Below are 20,266 nucleotides of genomic sequence, written 5' to 3' on the forward strand. Positions count from 1 at the left end.
CGATACTTGCTCCTGTTAACAGCACAGAAGTGAGCATAATAGGGACGACCTTTCGGGCATCATTTTCCTGACAGTTGTCACGTGTAAATGCACCTTTAGTTAGAGTGCTGTGCTTATTTAACATTCAGTCTAATTAAGAAATATCCACTGAGTAATGTCAAGAAATTGCTTAATTAACACACTATTTTTGTTTATTAATTAATGTACACACGTTTCTTTTAAGAGAATATTAATATCAAGATGTCTGTAAATTTGTGGCTTTGCTCTTCATTTATCCATTATTTATTTCCATGTTTATACAGTGGGCATCATATTTCTCTGTGATGAACACGTTCATTTCCATCGTCCTCCCAAAATACCTTTCCCAGCTCTGGCTCCTTTGGAACTACAAAACAAAGATATAACAGCTATAGTTACATCAATACAAGATGAAAAATATGCCACTTTGAACACAAGACATATATTTAACCCCTGTAGAATCAAACAATAATTTGGCCTTCAAAGCAACACTTTTTCCCCAAAAAAATTTCTAGCATTTTTATTTCGCACTTAACGATCTTTATGAGGCCCTTTTTATTGCAGGGGATAAGTGGTACTTATCAGCTCCTTCCTTAACCTTGAGTCAGAAAAAAAGCTAGAGCATGTAGTTTTTATCTCTAACCTAGACTACTACAACATCCTTCTTTGTGACCTTCCATTTAACACAGATATAGCAATCGTTACCATGGTTAACGCATTGTGATAACTCCATACTCGTATAATCATTAGTCCACACTGTTACCTCAGCTTTCTACATGATGGTATACCAAATATTAAATTGTAAGGGTGTAGCTTGGGATTGCCTTTGCTGGGCTCAAATAAAAGGCATTTCTTTCTTCCACAAAGACAGGCAGCAAGAAATAGGTTTTAGCTGACATGTGGTCATGTTTATTCAGTAGGCTGCAATCAAACAAAAATAAAATGCAGCAGCAACAAAAGAAAACTGTTGCCTGTATGGTACCAACTAATGTAAAATATATCACTCCATCAGCTGGAGGTCTTCTCTATGTCAGCTACAAAAACACACTTTGCAACCTTTGGCTTCATTCACACGAACATTTTTAAGCAGCTAATTAGACCGCAATAAAAAATTGTGACCGTATGAAACATTGCATTCCAATGTATTCATTCAAATGACCGTTTTTTTAGCCACGACGAAACCTTGCGGCCAAAAAGATAGAACATTGGCGACCGATTTAATAAGTGACTTTTCCGGCCATGTATAAAATTTGCCCAATCTTTTGGCCGATATACATTGGCGGCTTCTATGGGAGCTGCCAAAAAAGGGAGAGTGTGTTTAGCAGTGTCCAACACTGCGGAAACATGACAGGTGGCTCTATTGCACCATTAGAAGTAATTCCAAGGATTTATGCCGACCGAGGTATTATCGGGCTGCAGTGTACATACACCGCAGCCCCTCGTGCGACTATTCTTCAAGCAAGTATTTTTAACCCACAATGCAGGCAGTGTAAAGACTCATCGCTCATGTGAATGAGACCTTAGGTCAAGATTTGAACCAGCGACCTCCTGCCCCCCGAGCAGTAGCCCAACCTATTGAGATGTTCAGCATACTGGATAGCTCCCCTGAGTCCTGATACCTTGTTCCTTATCTCTTATCTCCTGTTCTTGGCTCTGTGTCTTCTCTGTTTAGTCCACCCCGTGTCTTGTACCTTCCCCAATTAGTCTCCTATATAAACCTGGCCCTGTACCCTCCTTTCTTGCATATTTATTGTGCCCTGTGCCTCTAACCAAGCTATACTCCCACATACCTGCTACTCTACAACTGAGCGTCCATCTTTTGTACCAGACCCCGGCTATCTCTTTCGACTAAGTTACTGCTTAAACCCTATGTGCTGCACCATCATCCTGTGTACTCGACCCTGGCTGCCTCCTTGATCACATTCCCTGCCAGCAGCAGCTACACAAGTGACTCTAGTGTGAGATCATGACACCTTACTAACAGTTCATGTAAGATACCCACATAGATCAGCTTTCGGTGTCCTTCAAGTAGAGGAGATACTGATCTCCTGGCAGCCTTTAACCCCTTAGTGATTACCCATATGTGTTTTCATATCATGGGGGTATGAGCTCTATTCTAAAGGGCTGTGAAAACACATCGGCCCTGTAAAACACAGCTGCAGGGTTGGGGAGTGCGACAGCTCCCTGCTATCGGCTACCGGTCAGCTTGGAGCTATCACAGGGGCCCGCAGTGTGTGTTCCCTGGTCGTGTGATTGCAGTTATTCAACGGATAACGGCAATCACATAAAAGTAAAATAAAACTTTAAAAAGTTAAAGTTTCATCTCCCCTCAGCGGTTTGATTGGTGAAAAAAGATGAAACTTCTTACCAGAGGCTTCTGGATTTGTCCCCAGACGCGATTATCCTCCATGATCCTACCCTGGGTTCTGCGCATGTGCCCATCTGCAAAATGGTGGACGCTGAAGTCGGGGAGGGCCAGGAAATGTAAAATCTCCTTTCTCCCAAAGGTAGCCTAGAGCCTGGAACAGTGACTGGAGGCCCCAGTGAGCGATCCCTTGTCATATCATCACCGTTATCCCATGGTATAAAAAGATAGCAGTCTATCTTATTCACATTGCTACCTGTAATGCCTACGTAATTTACAAAAAGTCCCAGGGAACGCTCACTTTCCAGCAGCTCCAGGACCAGCTTGTTGAGTGCCTGCTGTTTGAGATCACCACACCTCAAGAAGCTTATGAGTCTTAGGAGGTTCAAAGGTTCACAGAGCAGCACTTTTTACACCCCATCCCTGCAACTGAGGTCAAGAAATACCCCCAAAAAAGTGTTGGGCTTGCAGCAAGCATGGGGGATGGAGGGATACCCGGTTTTATTGCCCCACGTGCCCATTTCAACCAGTAATTACCTCAGTTTTGAAACATACCACACAGTTTTACATTATTATTAGGGATGAGCGAGTATACTCGCTAAGGCACTACTCGCTCGAGTAATGTGCCTTAGCCGAGTATCTCCCTGCTCGTCCCTAAAGATTCAGGGGCCGCCGCAGCTGACAGGTGAGTTGCGGCGGGGAGCAGGGGAGAGCGGGCGGGAGAGAGGGAGAGATCTCCCCTCCGTTCCTCCCTGCTCTCCCCCGCAGCTCTCCGCCCCGCGCCGGCCCCCGAATCTTTCGGGACGAGCGAGGAGATTCTCGGCTAAGGCACATTACTCGAGCGAGTAGTGCCTTAGCGAGTATACTTGCTCATCCCTAATTATTATCTAAGATTTGAGGAATGCCAAAAAGAAGGGGGGAGGATTTTTTTTTCTGCACATGTGTGCAATGGGGCCTGGAATTTATTCAGTTGTGCCCTGAAAGCCAATGCATGTTCCCTCCATAATAGACCTAGCCATGTGTCCTGTAAGCAAATTCGGGCTACAATGGGGGTATTGCACAAAAGAACCAGTGCTATAAAATTTGGAGGACTTCCCCCCCAGTTTTTCCAGCTTGAAACCAAGAAAACTGTCATGAAATTGACATCTTTGTGAAATAAAAATTAATTTTATTTATTTATTCCCCTGCTTAATAATATTGATAAATAAATTGTGGTGTCAGAATGCTCAGTACACACTTAGATAAATAGGCTAAAGGGTCTAGATTTCAAAATGGTTTTCTTTGTGGGTGTTGTTCTATTGTTTTGGCAGGTTGATGCCTCTACACGTGTATAATGGAGCCTCAAAAGCCCAAGGGCATTCGCTCCATTACAGGCTTAGCCATGTGTCCTGTAAGCAGATTGGAGCTACAATGGGTATATTTCTGAACACAGGACAAAAAGAGTATCCATTTTGGGATGCAAGTCTTCATTCATATGTGTGCTATACAAAAAAACTGTTTTAAAAATGACACAATTGCCAAAAAGATAAAAATCGTAATTTTTTTCCTTCTGCTTTGCTTGGATTCATTCAAAAACTGTGAGGTAAAAATATGCAGTACACCCATAGATAAATTCATTAAGGGGTCTAGTTTTTGAGATTTGGGTTCTCTATTGTTTTGGGAACTCAAGGCTCTACAAGCGTGCAATGGAGCCTGAAACAACATTTGAGCAAAATGACTGTACTGAAAGCCACTGGCTGCTCCTTTCATTTTGGGCCCCGTTGTGCATACAGACATAGGATTAGAGCCACAATAGCTATGTTTATGAACACAGGACAAACAGGGGTATCCATTTTGGGATGCAAATCTTCATTTTCATGTGCACTATAGAAAAAAAAACAGTCTCTAAAATAATATATTTGCAATTATATGATATTTTATTTTTTCTCTTCTAAATTGCATTAACTCATGAGGAAAAACTGTGTTGTCAATACTTTTGACAGCCCTCAGTGAATACATTAAGGGGTGTATTTTTTAAATGGGGTAATTTGTGGGGATATCTATCATTCTGTCACCTATGAGGCTCTGCAATCTTGGTTTGGTGTACGAAAACAAAATGTTCCTCAAAATTTTATCAATAAATGTTAAATCTCCTGAATTGCTAAAAAAAATCTAAAGTTTTTCAAATGTGCTTCCAGAATAAAGTAGACAGATGGAAATACCTCATTAACAATTAGAATTTTTGTAAATTGTGATAGTTGTTATTTTTTTACATTTTCAATTGCAATTGACCTATTTTGACCACCCTAATGAAGTACAATATGTGGTGAAAAAATAATGTCAGAACTTGGATATGCAAAACCTTTATGGTGGTATTCTATGTTAAAGTGACACATGTCAGATTTCCAAAATTTTGCCTGGTCATTAAAACGCAAACAGGCATGGAAGCTAACGGGTTAAAAAATACATCTCCGTAACTTTGTAAGCAATGAGGCAATAAAGTACCCCATTAACCCTAATCTTAAAACAATTATTAGAGCAAATGTCACTCCAGGTTTATAAAATGACAACCATGGCATACTGAGAAATATAGGTGTGGGTAAATGTTTTAGGACATAAAGAATGATTTTCTTTGCATGATGTAGACAAAGTTGAAATTCTACCTCCGGGAAAATTGATATAATATGGCTACCAAATGAAAGGCAATCAAATTAACACCAAACCCCATCAATATGAAAACTCTTACTGCAATAAAATGGTTCAGCCAGCACCTCAACCAACACCCTTAGCATTGGATACCTTAGGCCTTATTCACACAAGCCTTCTATCGTGGTTATTTTGCTGTGATTATATGTCGCCAAAATCGTGACAATCTGAGCCATTAGATTCCAATTTATTCGTTCAGACGGCCTATTTTCAGCCACATCGAAACATCCCGGCCGGCGAAGATAGGACATAGCGGCTGGCAAAGCTAGGACATCGCGGCTAAATACACCAGCGGATGTTTTGATATGGCCAGAAAAGATAGGTTTTGGCTATCTTTCAGCTGTGATCATACGGCAGCAACCTAAAAGCCTATGGAAACTGTCAGCAAAGGGAGGGAGTTTAGCAGCAGCTGGCTCTATTGAGCCAGTTGAAGAACTTATTCCAGCTAAAGGAATTCTGGGCTGCGGCATATAAATGCCACAACTGGCCATGTAAATGAGCGAGAAAATGTGAGATTTATCTGCAACTTGGTCGCGGCTCTCTCTCGTACGTGTGATTGTGCCTCCGATGCAGGCAGGTGAAAATCGTAATGCTCGTGTGAGAGAGGCTTTAGTAATCACACTTTTATACCTAAATGACTATTCACATGAATATTTAGGTGTTGGAGTTTTTTGACATAACTCAGGACATAACTGAAGAAACATAAGCCCTCTACCAAATGTTTTTGATGGCACTCTATATGTACACACCCAACGTGTATAGATTACTCACTTTCAGATGGCAACTAATAGCAACTCAAAAGTACTACATAGAAGGGCCCACAATTTTTTTTTCTTTTTGTTACCTCTCTTGCATTCTACAATCAATACAAATGGCTAAGGCTATGAATATCCCCAAGATGTCAGGAGGGGAGTAGTAGACCAAAGCGTCTTTAATTTTATATGAAAATCCCACCCTGAATTGATGGTATAAATATAAGTTCAGTTTGTCAGGTACATCAAAAAGTGTGGTTAGGTCCAGATTAGTTTGAATGGAACTGTAGGTTATAACCCCCCCCCCCCCCACACCTAAAACAAGTACTGAACACTTTCTAAGAGTTCTAAAACAGTGCTATCTCTTCAATGCATCTAGCTCAGTGATTAGCACTTTTCCCCTGCAGTGCTGAGGTGCTAGGTTGAAATCTGAAAAAAGAAAAAAGATTTTTTAATCAGAAGCAGCGATCAAGTGAAACCCTTGAGGCCATTGAGAATGTTAGCAGTTCAATACCCAGATAGCACTTTCCAAGATTTCAAGGAGTTAGCCCTGATCCTGAAAAGATAGAAGCAGTAACTAAGTGGCTTACCCCAAAACACTCAAAGACGTACGCAGTTTCTTAGGCTTTGTAGGATATTACAGGAGGTTTATCCCAAAGTTTGCCACTATTGCAGATCCTTTGCAAGAATTATTGAGAAGGCAGCCCAAAACTCAGTCACGTAGACCAGATGGCATTTTTAAAAATAATGTGTGGTGCCAATTTGTAATCTTGTAACAACTACCTAGGTTTACAAGCACTGCCGGAAAAGACCAGGAAATTGTGCTTGCACTTCCAGTGTTTACACCTTGCTGTTGCTTATTGTCTACTGGAGCTGCAGCAACAATTTGGGCTACCACAGAACCACTTCATCTGTGATATGCCTACACAATGTTATATATGTTGCAAAGGCTTTGTCAGCAGCATAGAGTGATAACATAGTACCAGAATGTCTATGTCATTAACGGGTGCTTTATGGAGGTCAGGCACTTACATAGTAACTAGAGATGAGCGAGCATACTTGTCCGAGCTTGATGCTCGTTCGAGTATTAGGGTGTTCGAGATGCTCGTTACTCGAGACGTGCACCACGCGGTGTTCGAGTCACTTCCATTTCCTTCCCTGAAAAATTTGTGCCATTTTCTGGCCAATAGACTAGCAGGGAAGGCATTACAACTTCCTCCTGTGACGTTCCAGCCCTATCCCACCCCCCTGCAGTGGCTGGAGAGATCAAGTGACCGCCGAGTAAATAAAGTAGCGCTGCCCGCGGCTCGCCACAGACGCACACTGGCAGAGATTAGGGAGAGTGCTGCTGCTGGTATAGGCATAGTGTTAGCCTCTACAAGAACCCCAACGGTCCTTCTTAGGGCCACAGCTCACCTAGTGCACTACTGTTGTGGCTGCTTGGAGCAGTTTTGCACTTGTTTTTTTTTCGTATATCGGGCGTGCAGCCCCATTACAGCTATAGCGTTCTCAGGCTGCAGTCTGTACTACGTAGTGTAGGGGAAGTATTGGTGAGGCAGGGACAGTGGTAGTGTGGAATCCTGTCTACAACAATCCCAACGCTCCTTCTTAGGGCTACCTGTGCATTTAACTCCGTGGTTGCTGGGAGTTGTAGTACCCCAGCATTGCACAGCAAGGCCTGAGTTCAGCCTTCAGTTACATTTTTTGCTGGGTGCAGTTAGCGTAATGTAAGCGCTCTCTGCCTGCAAGTGCACGCCAAGAAAGTACTAATTTTTTTCACCGCTCTGTGTTACCAGTCAGTTGCCGGCACAGTGTATGGTGCTAGGCAGCCATACAGGGAAAGTCCAATACACACTCCATTGCCTGCATTGCATTGGAAAAAAACAATTTTAAAAAAGAAATCCTTTTTACGGCTGCTTGTAACCCAGTGCATATTACTGCGTGGCCTGTAGGACTTCAGGTGCATCTCAACTGCATAGTGCACAGCAAGGCCTGCGTTCAGCCTTCAGTTACAATTTTTGCTGGGGGCAGTTTGCGTAACATAAGTGCTCTCTGCCTGCAAGTGCACTCCAAGAAAGTACTAATTTTTTTCACCACTCTGTGTTACCAGTCAGTTGCCGGCACAGTGTATGGTGCCAGACAGCCATACAGGGAAAGTCCAATACACGCTCCATTGCCTGCATTGCAATTGAAAAAAACAATTTAAAAAAAGAATTCCTTTTTACGGCTGCTTGTAACCCAGTGCATATTACTGCGTGGCCTGTGGGACTTCAGGTGCATCTCAACTGCATAGTGCACAGCAAGGCCTGCGTTCAGCCTTCAGTTACAATTTTTGCTGGGGGCAGTTTGCGTAACGTAAGCGCTCTCTGTCTCCAAGTGCACGCCAAGAAAGCACTAATTTTTTTCACCGCTCTGTGTTACCAGTCAGTTGCCGGCACAGTGTATGGTGCCAGACAGCCATAGAGGGAAAGTCCAATACATGCTCCATTGCCTGCATTGCATTGGAAAAAAACAATTTAAAAAAAGAATTTCTTTTGATGGCTGCTTGTAACACAGTGCATATTACTGCGTGGCCTGTGGGACTTCAGGTGCATCTTAACTGCATAGTGCACAGCAAGGCCTGCGTTCAGACTTCAGTTACAATTTTTGCTGGGGGCAGTTAGCGTAACGTAAGTGCTCTCTGCCTCCAAGTGCACGCCAAGAAAGCACTAATTTTTTTCACCGCTCTGTGTTACCAGTCAGTTGCCGGCACAGTGTATGGTGCCAGGCAGCCATAGAGGGAAAGTCCAATGCATGCTTTATTGCCTGCATTGCATTGAAAAAAAACAATTTAAAAAAAGAATTCCTTTGGTGGCTGCTTGTAACCCAGTGCATATTACTGCGTGGCCTGTGTGACTTCAGGTGCATCACAACTGCATACTGCACAGCTAGTCCTGCTTGCATCCTTCGTTATAATTTATCTCTGGCTTCATTTTGCGTTGTATAACCACTGGCAGCCACCAACTGCGCGGCAATAATTCACAACATTTTTTACACCGCTCAGTGTCTGCTCGATTCTTAATCCACCATGCTGAAGGGTAGGGATGGGGGTAGAGGATGTGGACGCGGGCGGGGACGCGGAATTCCAAGTGAGGGTGTGGATATAGGCCGAGTTCCTGGTCCAGACGAATCACAGCCGGCTGCTGCGGGAGTAGGAGAGAGAACAGTTTCTGGGGTCTTCAGCTTCATATAACAATTTTTGGGTCCACGTCGTAGACCTTTATTAAAAAACGAGCAGTGTGAGCAGGTCCTGTCGTGGATGGCAGAAAGTGCATCCAGCAATCTATCAATCACCCAGTCTTCTACGCCGTCCACTGCTGCAACTCTGAATCCTCTGGCTGCTGCTCCTCCTTCCTCCCAGCCTCCTCACTCCATGAAAATGACACATTCTGAGGAGCAGGCAGACTCCCAGGAACTGTTCTCGGGCCCCTGCCCAGATTGGGCAACAATGGTTCCTCTCCCACCGGAGGAGTTTGTCGTGACCGATGCCCAACCTTTGGAAAGTTCCTGGGGTCCGGGGGATGAGGCTGGGGACTTCCGGCAACTGTCTCAAGAGCTTTCAGTGGGTGAGAAGGACGATGACGATGAGACACAGTTGTCTATCAGTGAGGAAGTAGTGAGGGCAGTAAGTCCGAGGGAGGAGCGCACAGAGGATCCTAGTGTGATAAGCCAACTGAGGACAGGTCTTCAGAGGGGGAGGCAATTGCAGCCGCAGGACAGGTTGGAAGAGGCAGTGGGGTGGCCAGGGGTAGAGGCAGGGCCAGAGTGAATAATCCACTAGCTGTTTCCCAAAGCACCCCCTCGCGCCAAGCCACCGTGCAGAGGCCAAGGTGCTTAAAGGTGTGGCAGTTTTTCACTGAGACCGTGGACGACCGACGAACAGTGGTGTGCTACCTTTGTCACGCCAAGATCAGCCAGGGAGCCACCAGCACCAGCCTCACCACCACCAGCATGCGCAGGCATATGATGGCCAAGCACCCCACAAGGTGGGACGAAGGCCGTTCACCGACTCCGGCTTGCGCTACTGCCTCTCCCCCTGGGCCCCAAGCTGCCACTGAGATCCAACCCACCTCTCACGACACAGGCACGAGCATCTCCTGGCCTGGACCCACACCCTCACCTCTGCTGTCCTCGGCCCCATCCAGCAATGTCTCTCAGCGCAGCGTCCAGCTGTCGCTAAGAGAATAGTTGGAGCGAAAGTGCAAATACGCCGCCACGCACCCGCACGCTCAAGCTTTAAATGTCCACATAGCCAAATTGATCAGCCTGGAGATGCTCCCCTACAGGCTTGTGGAAACTGAGGCTTTCAAAAACATGATCGCGGTGGTGGCCCCGCGCTACTCTGTCCCCAGTCGCCACTAATTTTCACGGTGTGCCGTCCCAGCCCTGCGCGACCACGTCTCACGCACCATTGTACAAATGTTGATGAAGTAGTGGAAACAGCAGATCAAGGTGCAAAGCAATGAAGTTTCTTTATTTCTTTCCTCCCAGACAGAAAAACACACCGGGCACCTCACGCACCATTGTACGCGCCCTCACCAACGCGGTTACTGGCAAGGTCAACTTAACAACAGACACGTGGACAAGCACAGGCGGGCAGGGCCACTATATCTCCCTGACGGCACATTGGGTGAATTTAGTGGAGGCTGGGACCGAGTCAGAGCCTGGGACCGCTCATGTCCTACCCACCCCCAGAATTGCGGGCCCCAGATCGGTGCTGGTATCTTCGGCGGTGTATGCTTCCTCCACTAAACCTTCCTCCTCCTCCTCCTCCTCCAACGCAACCTCTACCTCGCAATCAAGACGTGTCAGCAGCAGCACGTCGCCAGCAGTAGGTGTGGCGCGGCAGCACAGCGGTCGGCAAGCGTCAGCAGGCCGTGCTGAAACTACTCAGCTTAGGAGAGAAGAGGCACACGGCCCACGAACTGTTGCATGGCCTGACAGAGCAGACCGACTGCTGGCTTTCGCCACTGAGCCTCCAACTGGGCATGGTCGTGTGTGACAACGGTCGTAACCTGATGGTGGCTCTGCAGCTCGGCAGCCTCATGCACGTGCCATGCCTTTCCCACATCTTTAATTTGGTGGTTCAGCGGTTTCTGAAAGGCTACCCACAATTGTCAGACCTTCTCGGCAAGGTGCGCCGGGTCAGCGCACATTTCCGCAAGTCCAACACGGACGCTGCCACCCTGCCGAACCTGCAGCATTGGTTTAATCTGCCAGTGCACCAACTGCTTTGCGACGTGCCCACACGGTGGAACTCTATGCTCCACATGTTGGCCCGGCTGTATGAGCAGCGTAGAGCTATAGTGGAATACCAACTCCAACATTGGCGGCGTATTGGGAGTCAGCCTCCTCAATTCTTTACAGAGGAGTGGGCCTGGATGGCAGATATCTGCCAGGTCCTTGGAAATTTTGAGGAGTCTACCCAGATGGTGAGCGTCACCATTCCCCTGCTATGCCTGTTGAGAAGTTCCCTGCAAAGCATAAAGGCTGACGCTTTGTGGTCGGAAATGGAGACGGGGCAAGACAGTATGTCACTGGATAGTCAGAGCACCCTCATGTCTATATCTCAGCGCGTTGAGGAGCCTGAGGAGGAGGAGGAAGAGACAGCTGGGCCCACTGCAGAGGGTACCCATGCTGCTTGCCTCTCATCCATTCAGCATGTATGGCCTGTGGACGAGGAGGAGGATCCTCAAAGTGATCTTCTTAGTGAGGACTGCCATGTGTTGCGTAGAGGTACCCTGGCACACATGGCTGACTTCATGTTAGGATGCCTTTCTCGTGACCCTCGCGTTAGACGCATTCTGGCCACTACGGATTACTGGGTGTATACACTGCTCGACCCACGGTATAAGGAGAACCTTTCCACTCTCATTCCCGAAGAGGAAAGGGGTTCGAGAGTGATGCAATACCACAGGGCCCTGGTGGACAAACTGATGGTAAACTTCCCATCCGACAGCGCAAGTGGCAGAAGGCCCAGTTCCGAGGGCCAAGTAGAAGGGGAGGCGCGGAAATCAGGCAGCATGTTCAGCGCAGGCAGGGGAACACTCTCCAAGGCCTTTGCCAGCTTTATGGCTCCCCAGCAAGACTGTGTCACAACTCCCCAGTCAAGGCTGGGTTGGAGGGAGCACTGTAAAAAGATGGTGAGGGAGTACATAGCCAATCGTACCACTGTCCTCCGTGACGCCTCTGCTCTGTACAACTACTGGGTGTCAAAGCTGGACACGTGGCACGAACTCGCGCTGTATGCCCTGGAGGTGCTGGCTTGCCCTGCGGCTAGCGTCTTGTCAGAGAGGGTGTTTAGTTCAGCTGGGGGAATCATCACGGATAAGCGTACCCACCTGTCAACTGACAGTGCCGACAGGCTTACACTCATAAAGATGAACAAAGCCTGGATTTCCCCAGACTTCTCTTCTTCACCAGCAGACAGCAGTGGTACCTAAAGATTATTTTCGCTGCAACCGCGAATGCAAGCATTGTTCTCTATCACCTAAAAAAATGGGGACCTTTACCTTTGTCAATCTGTGTATGATATTCGTCCTCCTCCTCCTGCTCCTCCTCCTGTAGCCTCACGTAATCATCCCGAACGGGCAATTTTTCTGTGGCCCAAAAGGCTCATATAACTTTTCTAAACAATATTTATACGTTTCAATTCTCATTAAAGCATTGAAACTTCCACCTGAACCAATTTTTATTTTAACTGGGCTGCCTCCAGGCCTAGTTACAAAATAAGCCACAGTAAGCTGAGCGATTAATGGGTTTCACCTGCCCTCTGGGTTGGGCATGGGCAATTTTTCTGGGGTACATTTGTACTGTTGGTACACCAATTTTTTGGGGCATCGCCTAGAATGTAATCCAAGTAATTTTTATGGGCTTCGCCTGCACTCATGGTACACCACTGTGTCTAGGGTTGGCCTACACTTTTGCTACAGAAATGTAACTCTGTTCTGCCTACCTATACTTCTGCCACAGTAATGCTAGAGGGGTCTGACTATACTTCTGCAACAGAAATGTAACTTCGGTCTGCCGATACTTCTGCTCCTGAAATGTTACCTTGGTTTGTGTATACTGTTACTACTGTAATGTTACTAATACTGGGCTCTGCCCATACTGCTTCAACGGAAATGTTACTGGGGCCTGTCTATACTGCTATAACAGAAATGTAACTAATACTGGGCTCTGCCCATACTGCTTCAACGTAAATGTTACTGGGGCCTGTGTATACTGCTACTACTGAAATGTAACTAATACTGGTCTCTCCCTATACTGCTTCTACGTAAATGTTACTGGGGACTGTCTATACTGCTACTACTGAAATGTTACAAATACTGTGCTCTCCCTACACTGCTGCAAGGGAAATGTGAATCTGCTGCTTTGCCCATACTGCTTCTCGTAAATGTTACTGGGGCCTGACTATACTGCTACTACTGAAATGTTACAAGTACTGTGCTCTCCCTATACTGCTGCAAGGGAAATGTTTTTTTGCTGCTTTGCCCATACTGCTTCTACGTAATTGTTACTGGGGTCTGTCTATACTGCAAGTACTGAAATTTTACAAATGCTGTGCTCTCCCTATACTGCTGCAAGGGAAATGTGAATCTGCTGCTTTGCCCATACTGCTTCTACATAAATGTTACTGGGGTCTGACTATACTGCTACTACTGAAATGTTACAAATACTGGGCTCTGCCTATACTGCTGCAACGGAAATGTTAATGTGCTGCTGTGCCTATACTGCTGCAACGGAAATGTTACTGGGGTCTGTCTATACTGTTACTACAACTGAAAAGTTACTGCAGTCTGTCAATACTGCTGCAAATGAAATGTTACTTGGGTCAGCCTACATTGCTGCTATGGAAATGTTAAAGGGGTCTGTCTATACTATTACTACTATTGAAATGTTACTGGGGTCTGTCAATACTGCTGTAAATGAAATGTTACTGGGGTCTGTCTATGCTGCTGCAAATGAAATGCTACTGGGGTCTGTCTATACTGTTACAACTGAAATGTTACTGGGCTCTGCCGAGACTGCTGCTACTGGAATGTTACTGGAGTCTGTCTATACTGCTGCAAATGAAATGTTACTGGGGTCAGCCTACACTGCTGCTATGGAAATGTTTAAGGGGTCTGTCTATACTGTTATTACTACTGAAATACTACTGGGGTCTGTCTGCACTGCTGGAACTGGAATGTTACTGGGGCCTGTACCTACTGATACTACTGAAATGTTACTAGGGTCTGTTTCTACTGCTGCAAATGAAGTGTAACTGGGGTCTGTCTCTACTGTTGCCAATGTAATGTTACTGGGTCTGCCCATACTGTTACCACTAAAATGTTACTAATTCTGGGCTCTGCTGATATACTGCTGCTACTGCTATGTTACAGGGTTGTGGAAACGGAGGCTTCCCAAAGAGAAGATGGTGGCGAGGCCGCGCTACTAGGTCCCCAGGCGCGGCAATTTTTCAGCGATGCGGTTACTGGGAAGGTGCATATAACCACGGACAAGTGGACAAAACACGTACTGCCTCAAAAACATCCCCCCCTCCTCCTCCAACAATGAAAACATTCTTGGCAAATGCTTTCGCAGTGGTCCGTCTGGCGGCAGTCCAAGAATTTCACCTTAAACGACACAATAAGAGAGCCCCCCCCACCCTCCTGCCACGGCCCACTTAATCCTGGCCACATTCCGAAAATCAACAAAATAAAACCGCAGTAATAGGTCCACAATCGCGACCACTTTCCCACCAACGCGGTTACTGGTAAGGTGCATATAACCACAGACAAGTAGACAAGACACGTACTGCCTCAAAAACATCCCTCTCCTCCTCCTCCAACAATGAAAACATTCTTGGCAAATGCTTTCGCAGTGGTCCGTCTGGCGGCAGTCCAAGAATTTCACCTTAAACGACACAATAAGAAAGCCCCCCCCATGTCCCATTTAATCCTGGCCACATTCCGAAAACCAAATAAATAAAACCGCGGTAGTATTCCGTTATCCCTAGCTGAAGCTTTCAGCCAACTGGTAGAGCAATGGTGGCTTCCAACTTGTTGGTACTGCTAAGTCCAAAGATAAGCGTACAGGTGAGGTCGGAATACAGGTGACTATAGAACACAGCATCCCTGCAGGGAAAGGGACAGAGTTGCAGCAGGTACCGATCCTTAATGGAAGCAGGCCAGCTGAGAACCACATACTCCCAGAATGATTTTGGACTGACCGATGATGAGGCCTTTACTTGTGATCATCTTTGGTAATTCTTACGAAAGATGCGTGGTAGTAGCCAGAAACTTGGATTGCTATTTGCTAACACTTTGAAATGGACAACTGAAACCATAGGAATGAAGCCTTTCCATTTTTCAGCTTGAGATGAGAAGGAGTGCAGACTTTCAGTACTTTGAATATCCTTTTCATTGCAATCAAATGCCCCTCTCTTGTCTCAGAAAATACTAGCTTTTCCATATAGCTGTTGTCTATCTGTCTATACTCTTACTACTGAAATCCCACTAATACTGGGCTCTGTCTATACTGCTGTAACGGAAATGTTACAGGGATCTGCCGATAAGGTTACTAATGAAATGAAACTGATACTGGGCTCTGCCTATACTGCTGCTACTGAAATGTTACTGGGGTCCAGCTATACTATTACTACGGAAGTGTTAATAGGGTCTCCCTAGACTTCTGCAACATAACTGTTAGTGGGGTCAGCTTATACCTTTGCTACAGGAGTATTACAGGGGTCTGTGTATACTATCGGTGCACTAAGTGTTCCCATCGCGGTGTTCCACGTACATGGCCCAAAAGAAAATAACCCAAACTGACTAGTGCATGCAGTGTGGGCTGAAGCCCACCTGTATTTTATCTGACGTTAGCTCTGCTGTCCAGGGCACTGCAATGGGATTTATTTATGTACCGCCGGTGGGTTCCAGGGAGCCATCCATGCTGTGGGTCCACAGGGACTTCACATAGGGGAGTTGTACCTGCCTGTGTCTACTTATTAAAAACCCCAATCTGACTGGGGCATGCAGTGTGGGCCGAAGCCCAGCTGTATTTAATCTGACGTTACCTCAGCTGTGCAGGGCATTGCAATGGTATTTTATTTATGTACCGCCGGTGGCTTCCTGGGACCCACCCATGCTGTGGGTCTACACGGACTTCACATTAGGGAGTTGTACCTGCCTGTGTATACTTATAGCAAACCCAGTCTGACTGGGGCAAGCAGTGTGGGCTGAAGCCCACCTGTATTTAATCTGACGTTACCTCAGCTGTGCAGGGCACTGCAATGGGTTTTACTTATGCACCGCTGGTGGCTTCCTGGGACCCACCCATGCTGTGGGTCCACACGGACTTCACATTAGGGAGTTGTACCTGCCTGTGTATACTTATAAAAAAACCCAGTCTGACTGGGGCATGCAGTGTGGGCTGAAGCCCACCTGTATTTAATCTGACGTTACCTCAGCTGTGCAGGGCACTGCAATGGGATTTATTTATGCACCGCTGGTGGCTTCCTGGGACCCACCCATGCTGTGGGTCCACACGGACTTCACATTAGGGAGTTGTACCTGCCTGTGTATACTTATAAAAAACCCCAGTCTGACTGGGGCATGCAGTGTGGGCCGAAGCCCACCTGTATTTAATCTGATGTTACCTCAGCTGTGCAGGGCCCTGCAATGGGATTTATTTATGTACTGCCGGTGGGTTCCAGGGAGCCACCCATGCTGTGAATCCACAGAGACTTCACATAGGGGAGTTGTACCTGCCTGTGTATACTTATGAAAACCCCAGTCTGACTGGGGCATGCAGTGTGGGCCGAAGACAACCTTTATTTAATCTGACGTTACCTCAGCTGTGCAGGGCACTGAAATGGGATTTATTTATGTACCGCCAGTGGCTTCCTGGGACCCACCCATGCTGTGGGTCCACACGGACTTCACATTAGGGAGTTGTACCTGCCTGTGTATACTTATAAAAAACCTTAGTCTGACTGGGACATGCAGTGTGGGCCGAAGCCCACCTGTATTTAATCTGACGTTACCTCAGCTGTGCAGGGCACTGCAATGGGATTTATTTATGTACCGCCAGTGGCTTCCTGGGACCCACCCATGCTGTGGGTCCACACGGACTTCACATTAGGGAGTTGTACCTGCCTGTGTATACTTATAAAAAATCTTAGTCTGACTGGGGCATGCAGTGTGGGCCGAAGCCCACCTGTGTTTAATCTGACGTTACCTCAGCTGTGCAGGGCACTGCAATGGGATTTATTTATGTACCGCCGGTGGGTTCCAGGGAGCCACCCATGCTGTGTGTCCACAGGGACTTCACATAGGGGAGTTGTACCTGCCTGTGCCTACTTATTAAAAACCCCAGTCTAACTGGGGCATGCAGTGTGGGCTGAAGCCCACCTGTATTTAATCTGATTCACCAATAGTTTATATCTAAAACCATCTCACAAGATTTCACTGTATTTTCCATATTGAAACTTTCATAATACAATGTGAGTGTAAGAATCACACTTATGTATGTTATGATTTCCTTACAACCAGCTTTTATCCGAAAAATCCATTAATTACTTGATTTTTTGGAGTTCTGCTTATTGCAATATAATCGCATTATAATCGCATAGAAAACGCATAAGGGTTGAAACCATCTCCATATCTTAGTTCATAAGTAGACACTTATTTTCTGCTGATTTTATGTTGGTCGCACTATAACCGCATTGTAATCGCATGCAAGTTACGTGAAGATTATATTGTTTTTCTTAAAGTATGTGATCCATTATTTACTATATTAATTCTCAATTTTTAAAGAGCCCTAATACAAATATAATAAATCTGTTTTTACATTTAACCCTTTTGGTTGTCGTGTATTTAAAGTGAGTATCCAATAACCCTCTCGTTTTAGTACTGCTGAGCGATCCACTTTCTGTATTCTTCTTCTAGTTATCCTTTCTATCCCAAAATATGCCAAATCTCTCATATTTCCGCCATGGACTTCTATGAAATGTTTCGTTACTCTTGAATGGTTTTTGTTGCCCTTTTCTATTTTCCTAATGTGTTCTGTCATGCGCGTTCGTAGTTTACGTATAGTACAACCCACGTACATAAGCTTACATTCTGTGCACATTACTATGTAGATTATATTAAAGGAATTACAGTTCATATACCCTTTTATCTGAAATTGTTTTTCACCAGGAGATGGTTTCAGGAAAAATTCTGAAAATTTTCACTTTCATGCGATTTCTATGCGATTGTAATGCGATTATATTGCAGCAAGCAGCAAATTAAGAAAAAATAAATGTCTATTGATAAATAAATGTCTATTGATAAATTGAGACACGGATATTGTTGCAAGGTAAATTCTGAGGATTTCCATTACATTCAACCCTTATGCGTTTTCTATGCAATTGTAATGCGATTTTATAGCGGCAAGTAGCAAATTACGAAAAAACAAATGTTTATTGATAAACGGAGATGTGGAGATTGTTGCAGAGAAAATTCTGAGAATTTCCATCACATTCAACCCTTATGCATTTTCTATGCGATTATAATGCGATTATATTGCAATAAGCAGAAATCCAAAAAATGAAGTAATTAATGGATTTTTCGGATAAAAGTTGGTTGTAAGGAAATCATAACATACAATGTGAGTGTAAGAATCACACTTATGTATTATGAAAGTTTCAATATGGAAAATACAGTGAAATCTTGTGAGATGGTTTTAGGTATAATTGGTGAATATATACTATATCATATAGGATTTTTGGTGCAAAACAATAATATATTAATGGAAGATTTATAATTGCCGCAAGGGTTTTATGATTAATGTATAATGATCTATATAGATCAATTATCTAGTAAGGGTTAAGTAACATGTTCTGAGGGAAGAGAACTAGTAACGAACCAAATGTGATGAAGGAGTTAATGAATCAGGTAGTTTGTAATTAGAGATAATTGTTTTTAACCTATAAATCAGGAAGTTATACAACATGGATTGAGGTGAACAAGGCATTACGCCGAAACGCGTTCTTGTTTGTATCATGTACCTGATTGTACGAGCATAATGAAAGAATAAAGCAAAGAAAAATCATCTGATGTGCCCGTATTCCCATTAATCCACTACCACCTGTATTTAATCTGACGTTAGCTCTGCTGTCCAGGGCACTGCAATGGGATTTATTTATTTACCGCCGGTGGCTTTCTGGGACCCACCCATGCTGTGGGTCCACACAGACTTCACATAGGGGAGTTGTACCTGCCTGTGTCTACTTATAAAAACCCCAGTCTGACTGGGGCATGCAGTGTGGGCCGAAGCCCACCTGTATTTAATCTAACGTTACCTCAGCTATGCAGGGCACTGCAATGGGATTTATTTATGTACCGCCGGTGGGTTCCAGGGAGCCACCCATGCTGTGGGTCCACAGGGACTTCACATAGGGGAGTTGTACTTGCCTGTGTCTACTTATAAAAACCCCAGTCTGACTGGGGCATGCAGCGTGGGCCAAAGCCCACCTGTATTTAGTCTGATGTTACCTCAGCTGTGCAGGGCACTGCAATGGGATTTATTTATGTACCGCCGGTGGCTTCCTGGGACTTACCCATGCTGTGGGTCCACACGGACTTCACATAGGGGAGTTGTACTTGCCTGTGTCTACTTATTAAAAACCCTAGTCTGACTGGGGCATTCAGTGTGGGCCGAAGCCCACCTGGATTTAATCTGATGTTACCTCAGCTGTGCAGGGCACTGCAATGGGATTTATTTATGTACCGCCGGTGGGTTCCAGGGAGCCACCCATGCTGTGGGTCCACAGGGACTTCACATAGGGGAGTTGTACCTGCCTGTGTCTACTTATAAAAAAAAACACAGTCTAACTGGGGCATGCAGTGTGGGCCGAAGCCCATCTGTATTTCATATGACGTTAGCTCTACTATCCGGGGCACTGCATTGGAACAAACTACAGGAGCAATACAGCGCTAATGAGACATGCACAGCTACGCTAGCATTGGAGTCTGCTCTTGGCCCACGATTGCTGAGGGTTTGTGCAGAGGCCTATGTCCTGGGTGCAGTGAAAGTCCGCTTCCTGCCTACGATTGCTGAAGCTGTGGGCCAAGGCTTATGTCGTGGGCGTGATGCAAGTCTGCCATGTTTGGCCACTCAGATTTAATTATTGTTCATGTCTTGGGTTGCCTAGGACCCACCTATGCTGTTGGTGCCCACTTAGTTCCCATCGCGGTGTTTGACCTGTCTGGCACAAAGACACTGACTGACTTGGGTAGGGGGCAGAGTGCTGATGACTTTCCCCTTGCGGTATCGATTGAGCTATGCGACACCTTGACAGAATGAATACTGTGTAGGCACAAGGATTCCCCATTGCTATGCCCACGTTTGCAGCTCCTGACGGAGGTGGCACAGGATT

General features: G+C 45.5%; 1 protein-coding gene across 1 annotated transcript in view; it reads right to left on the bottom strand.

The window, feature by feature from the left end:
• Nucleotides 1-211: 211 nt before the first annotated feature.
• LOC136611720 (troponin T, cardiac muscle isoforms-like) overlaps nucleotides 212-20,266 on the bottom strand; it is a 465,566-nt gene continuing 445,511 nt past the window's right edge. The window contains exon 13 of the mRNA XM_066591524.1: nucleotides 212-385. Coding sequence (XP_066447621.1) covers nucleotides 334-385 — 52 coding nt within the window. The 3' untranslated portion in view covers nucleotides 212-333. The remainder of the gene's footprint in view (nucleotides 386-20,266) is intronic.

Source organism: Eleutherodactylus coqui, chromosome 1 (genome assembly GCF_035609145.1).
Source record: "Eleutherodactylus coqui strain aEleCoq1 chromosome 1, aEleCoq1.hap1, whole genome shotgun sequence".
Classification (NCBI taxonomy): domain Eukaryota; kingdom Metazoa; phylum Chordata; class Amphibia; order Anura; family Eleutherodactylidae; genus Eleutherodactylus; species Eleutherodactylus coqui.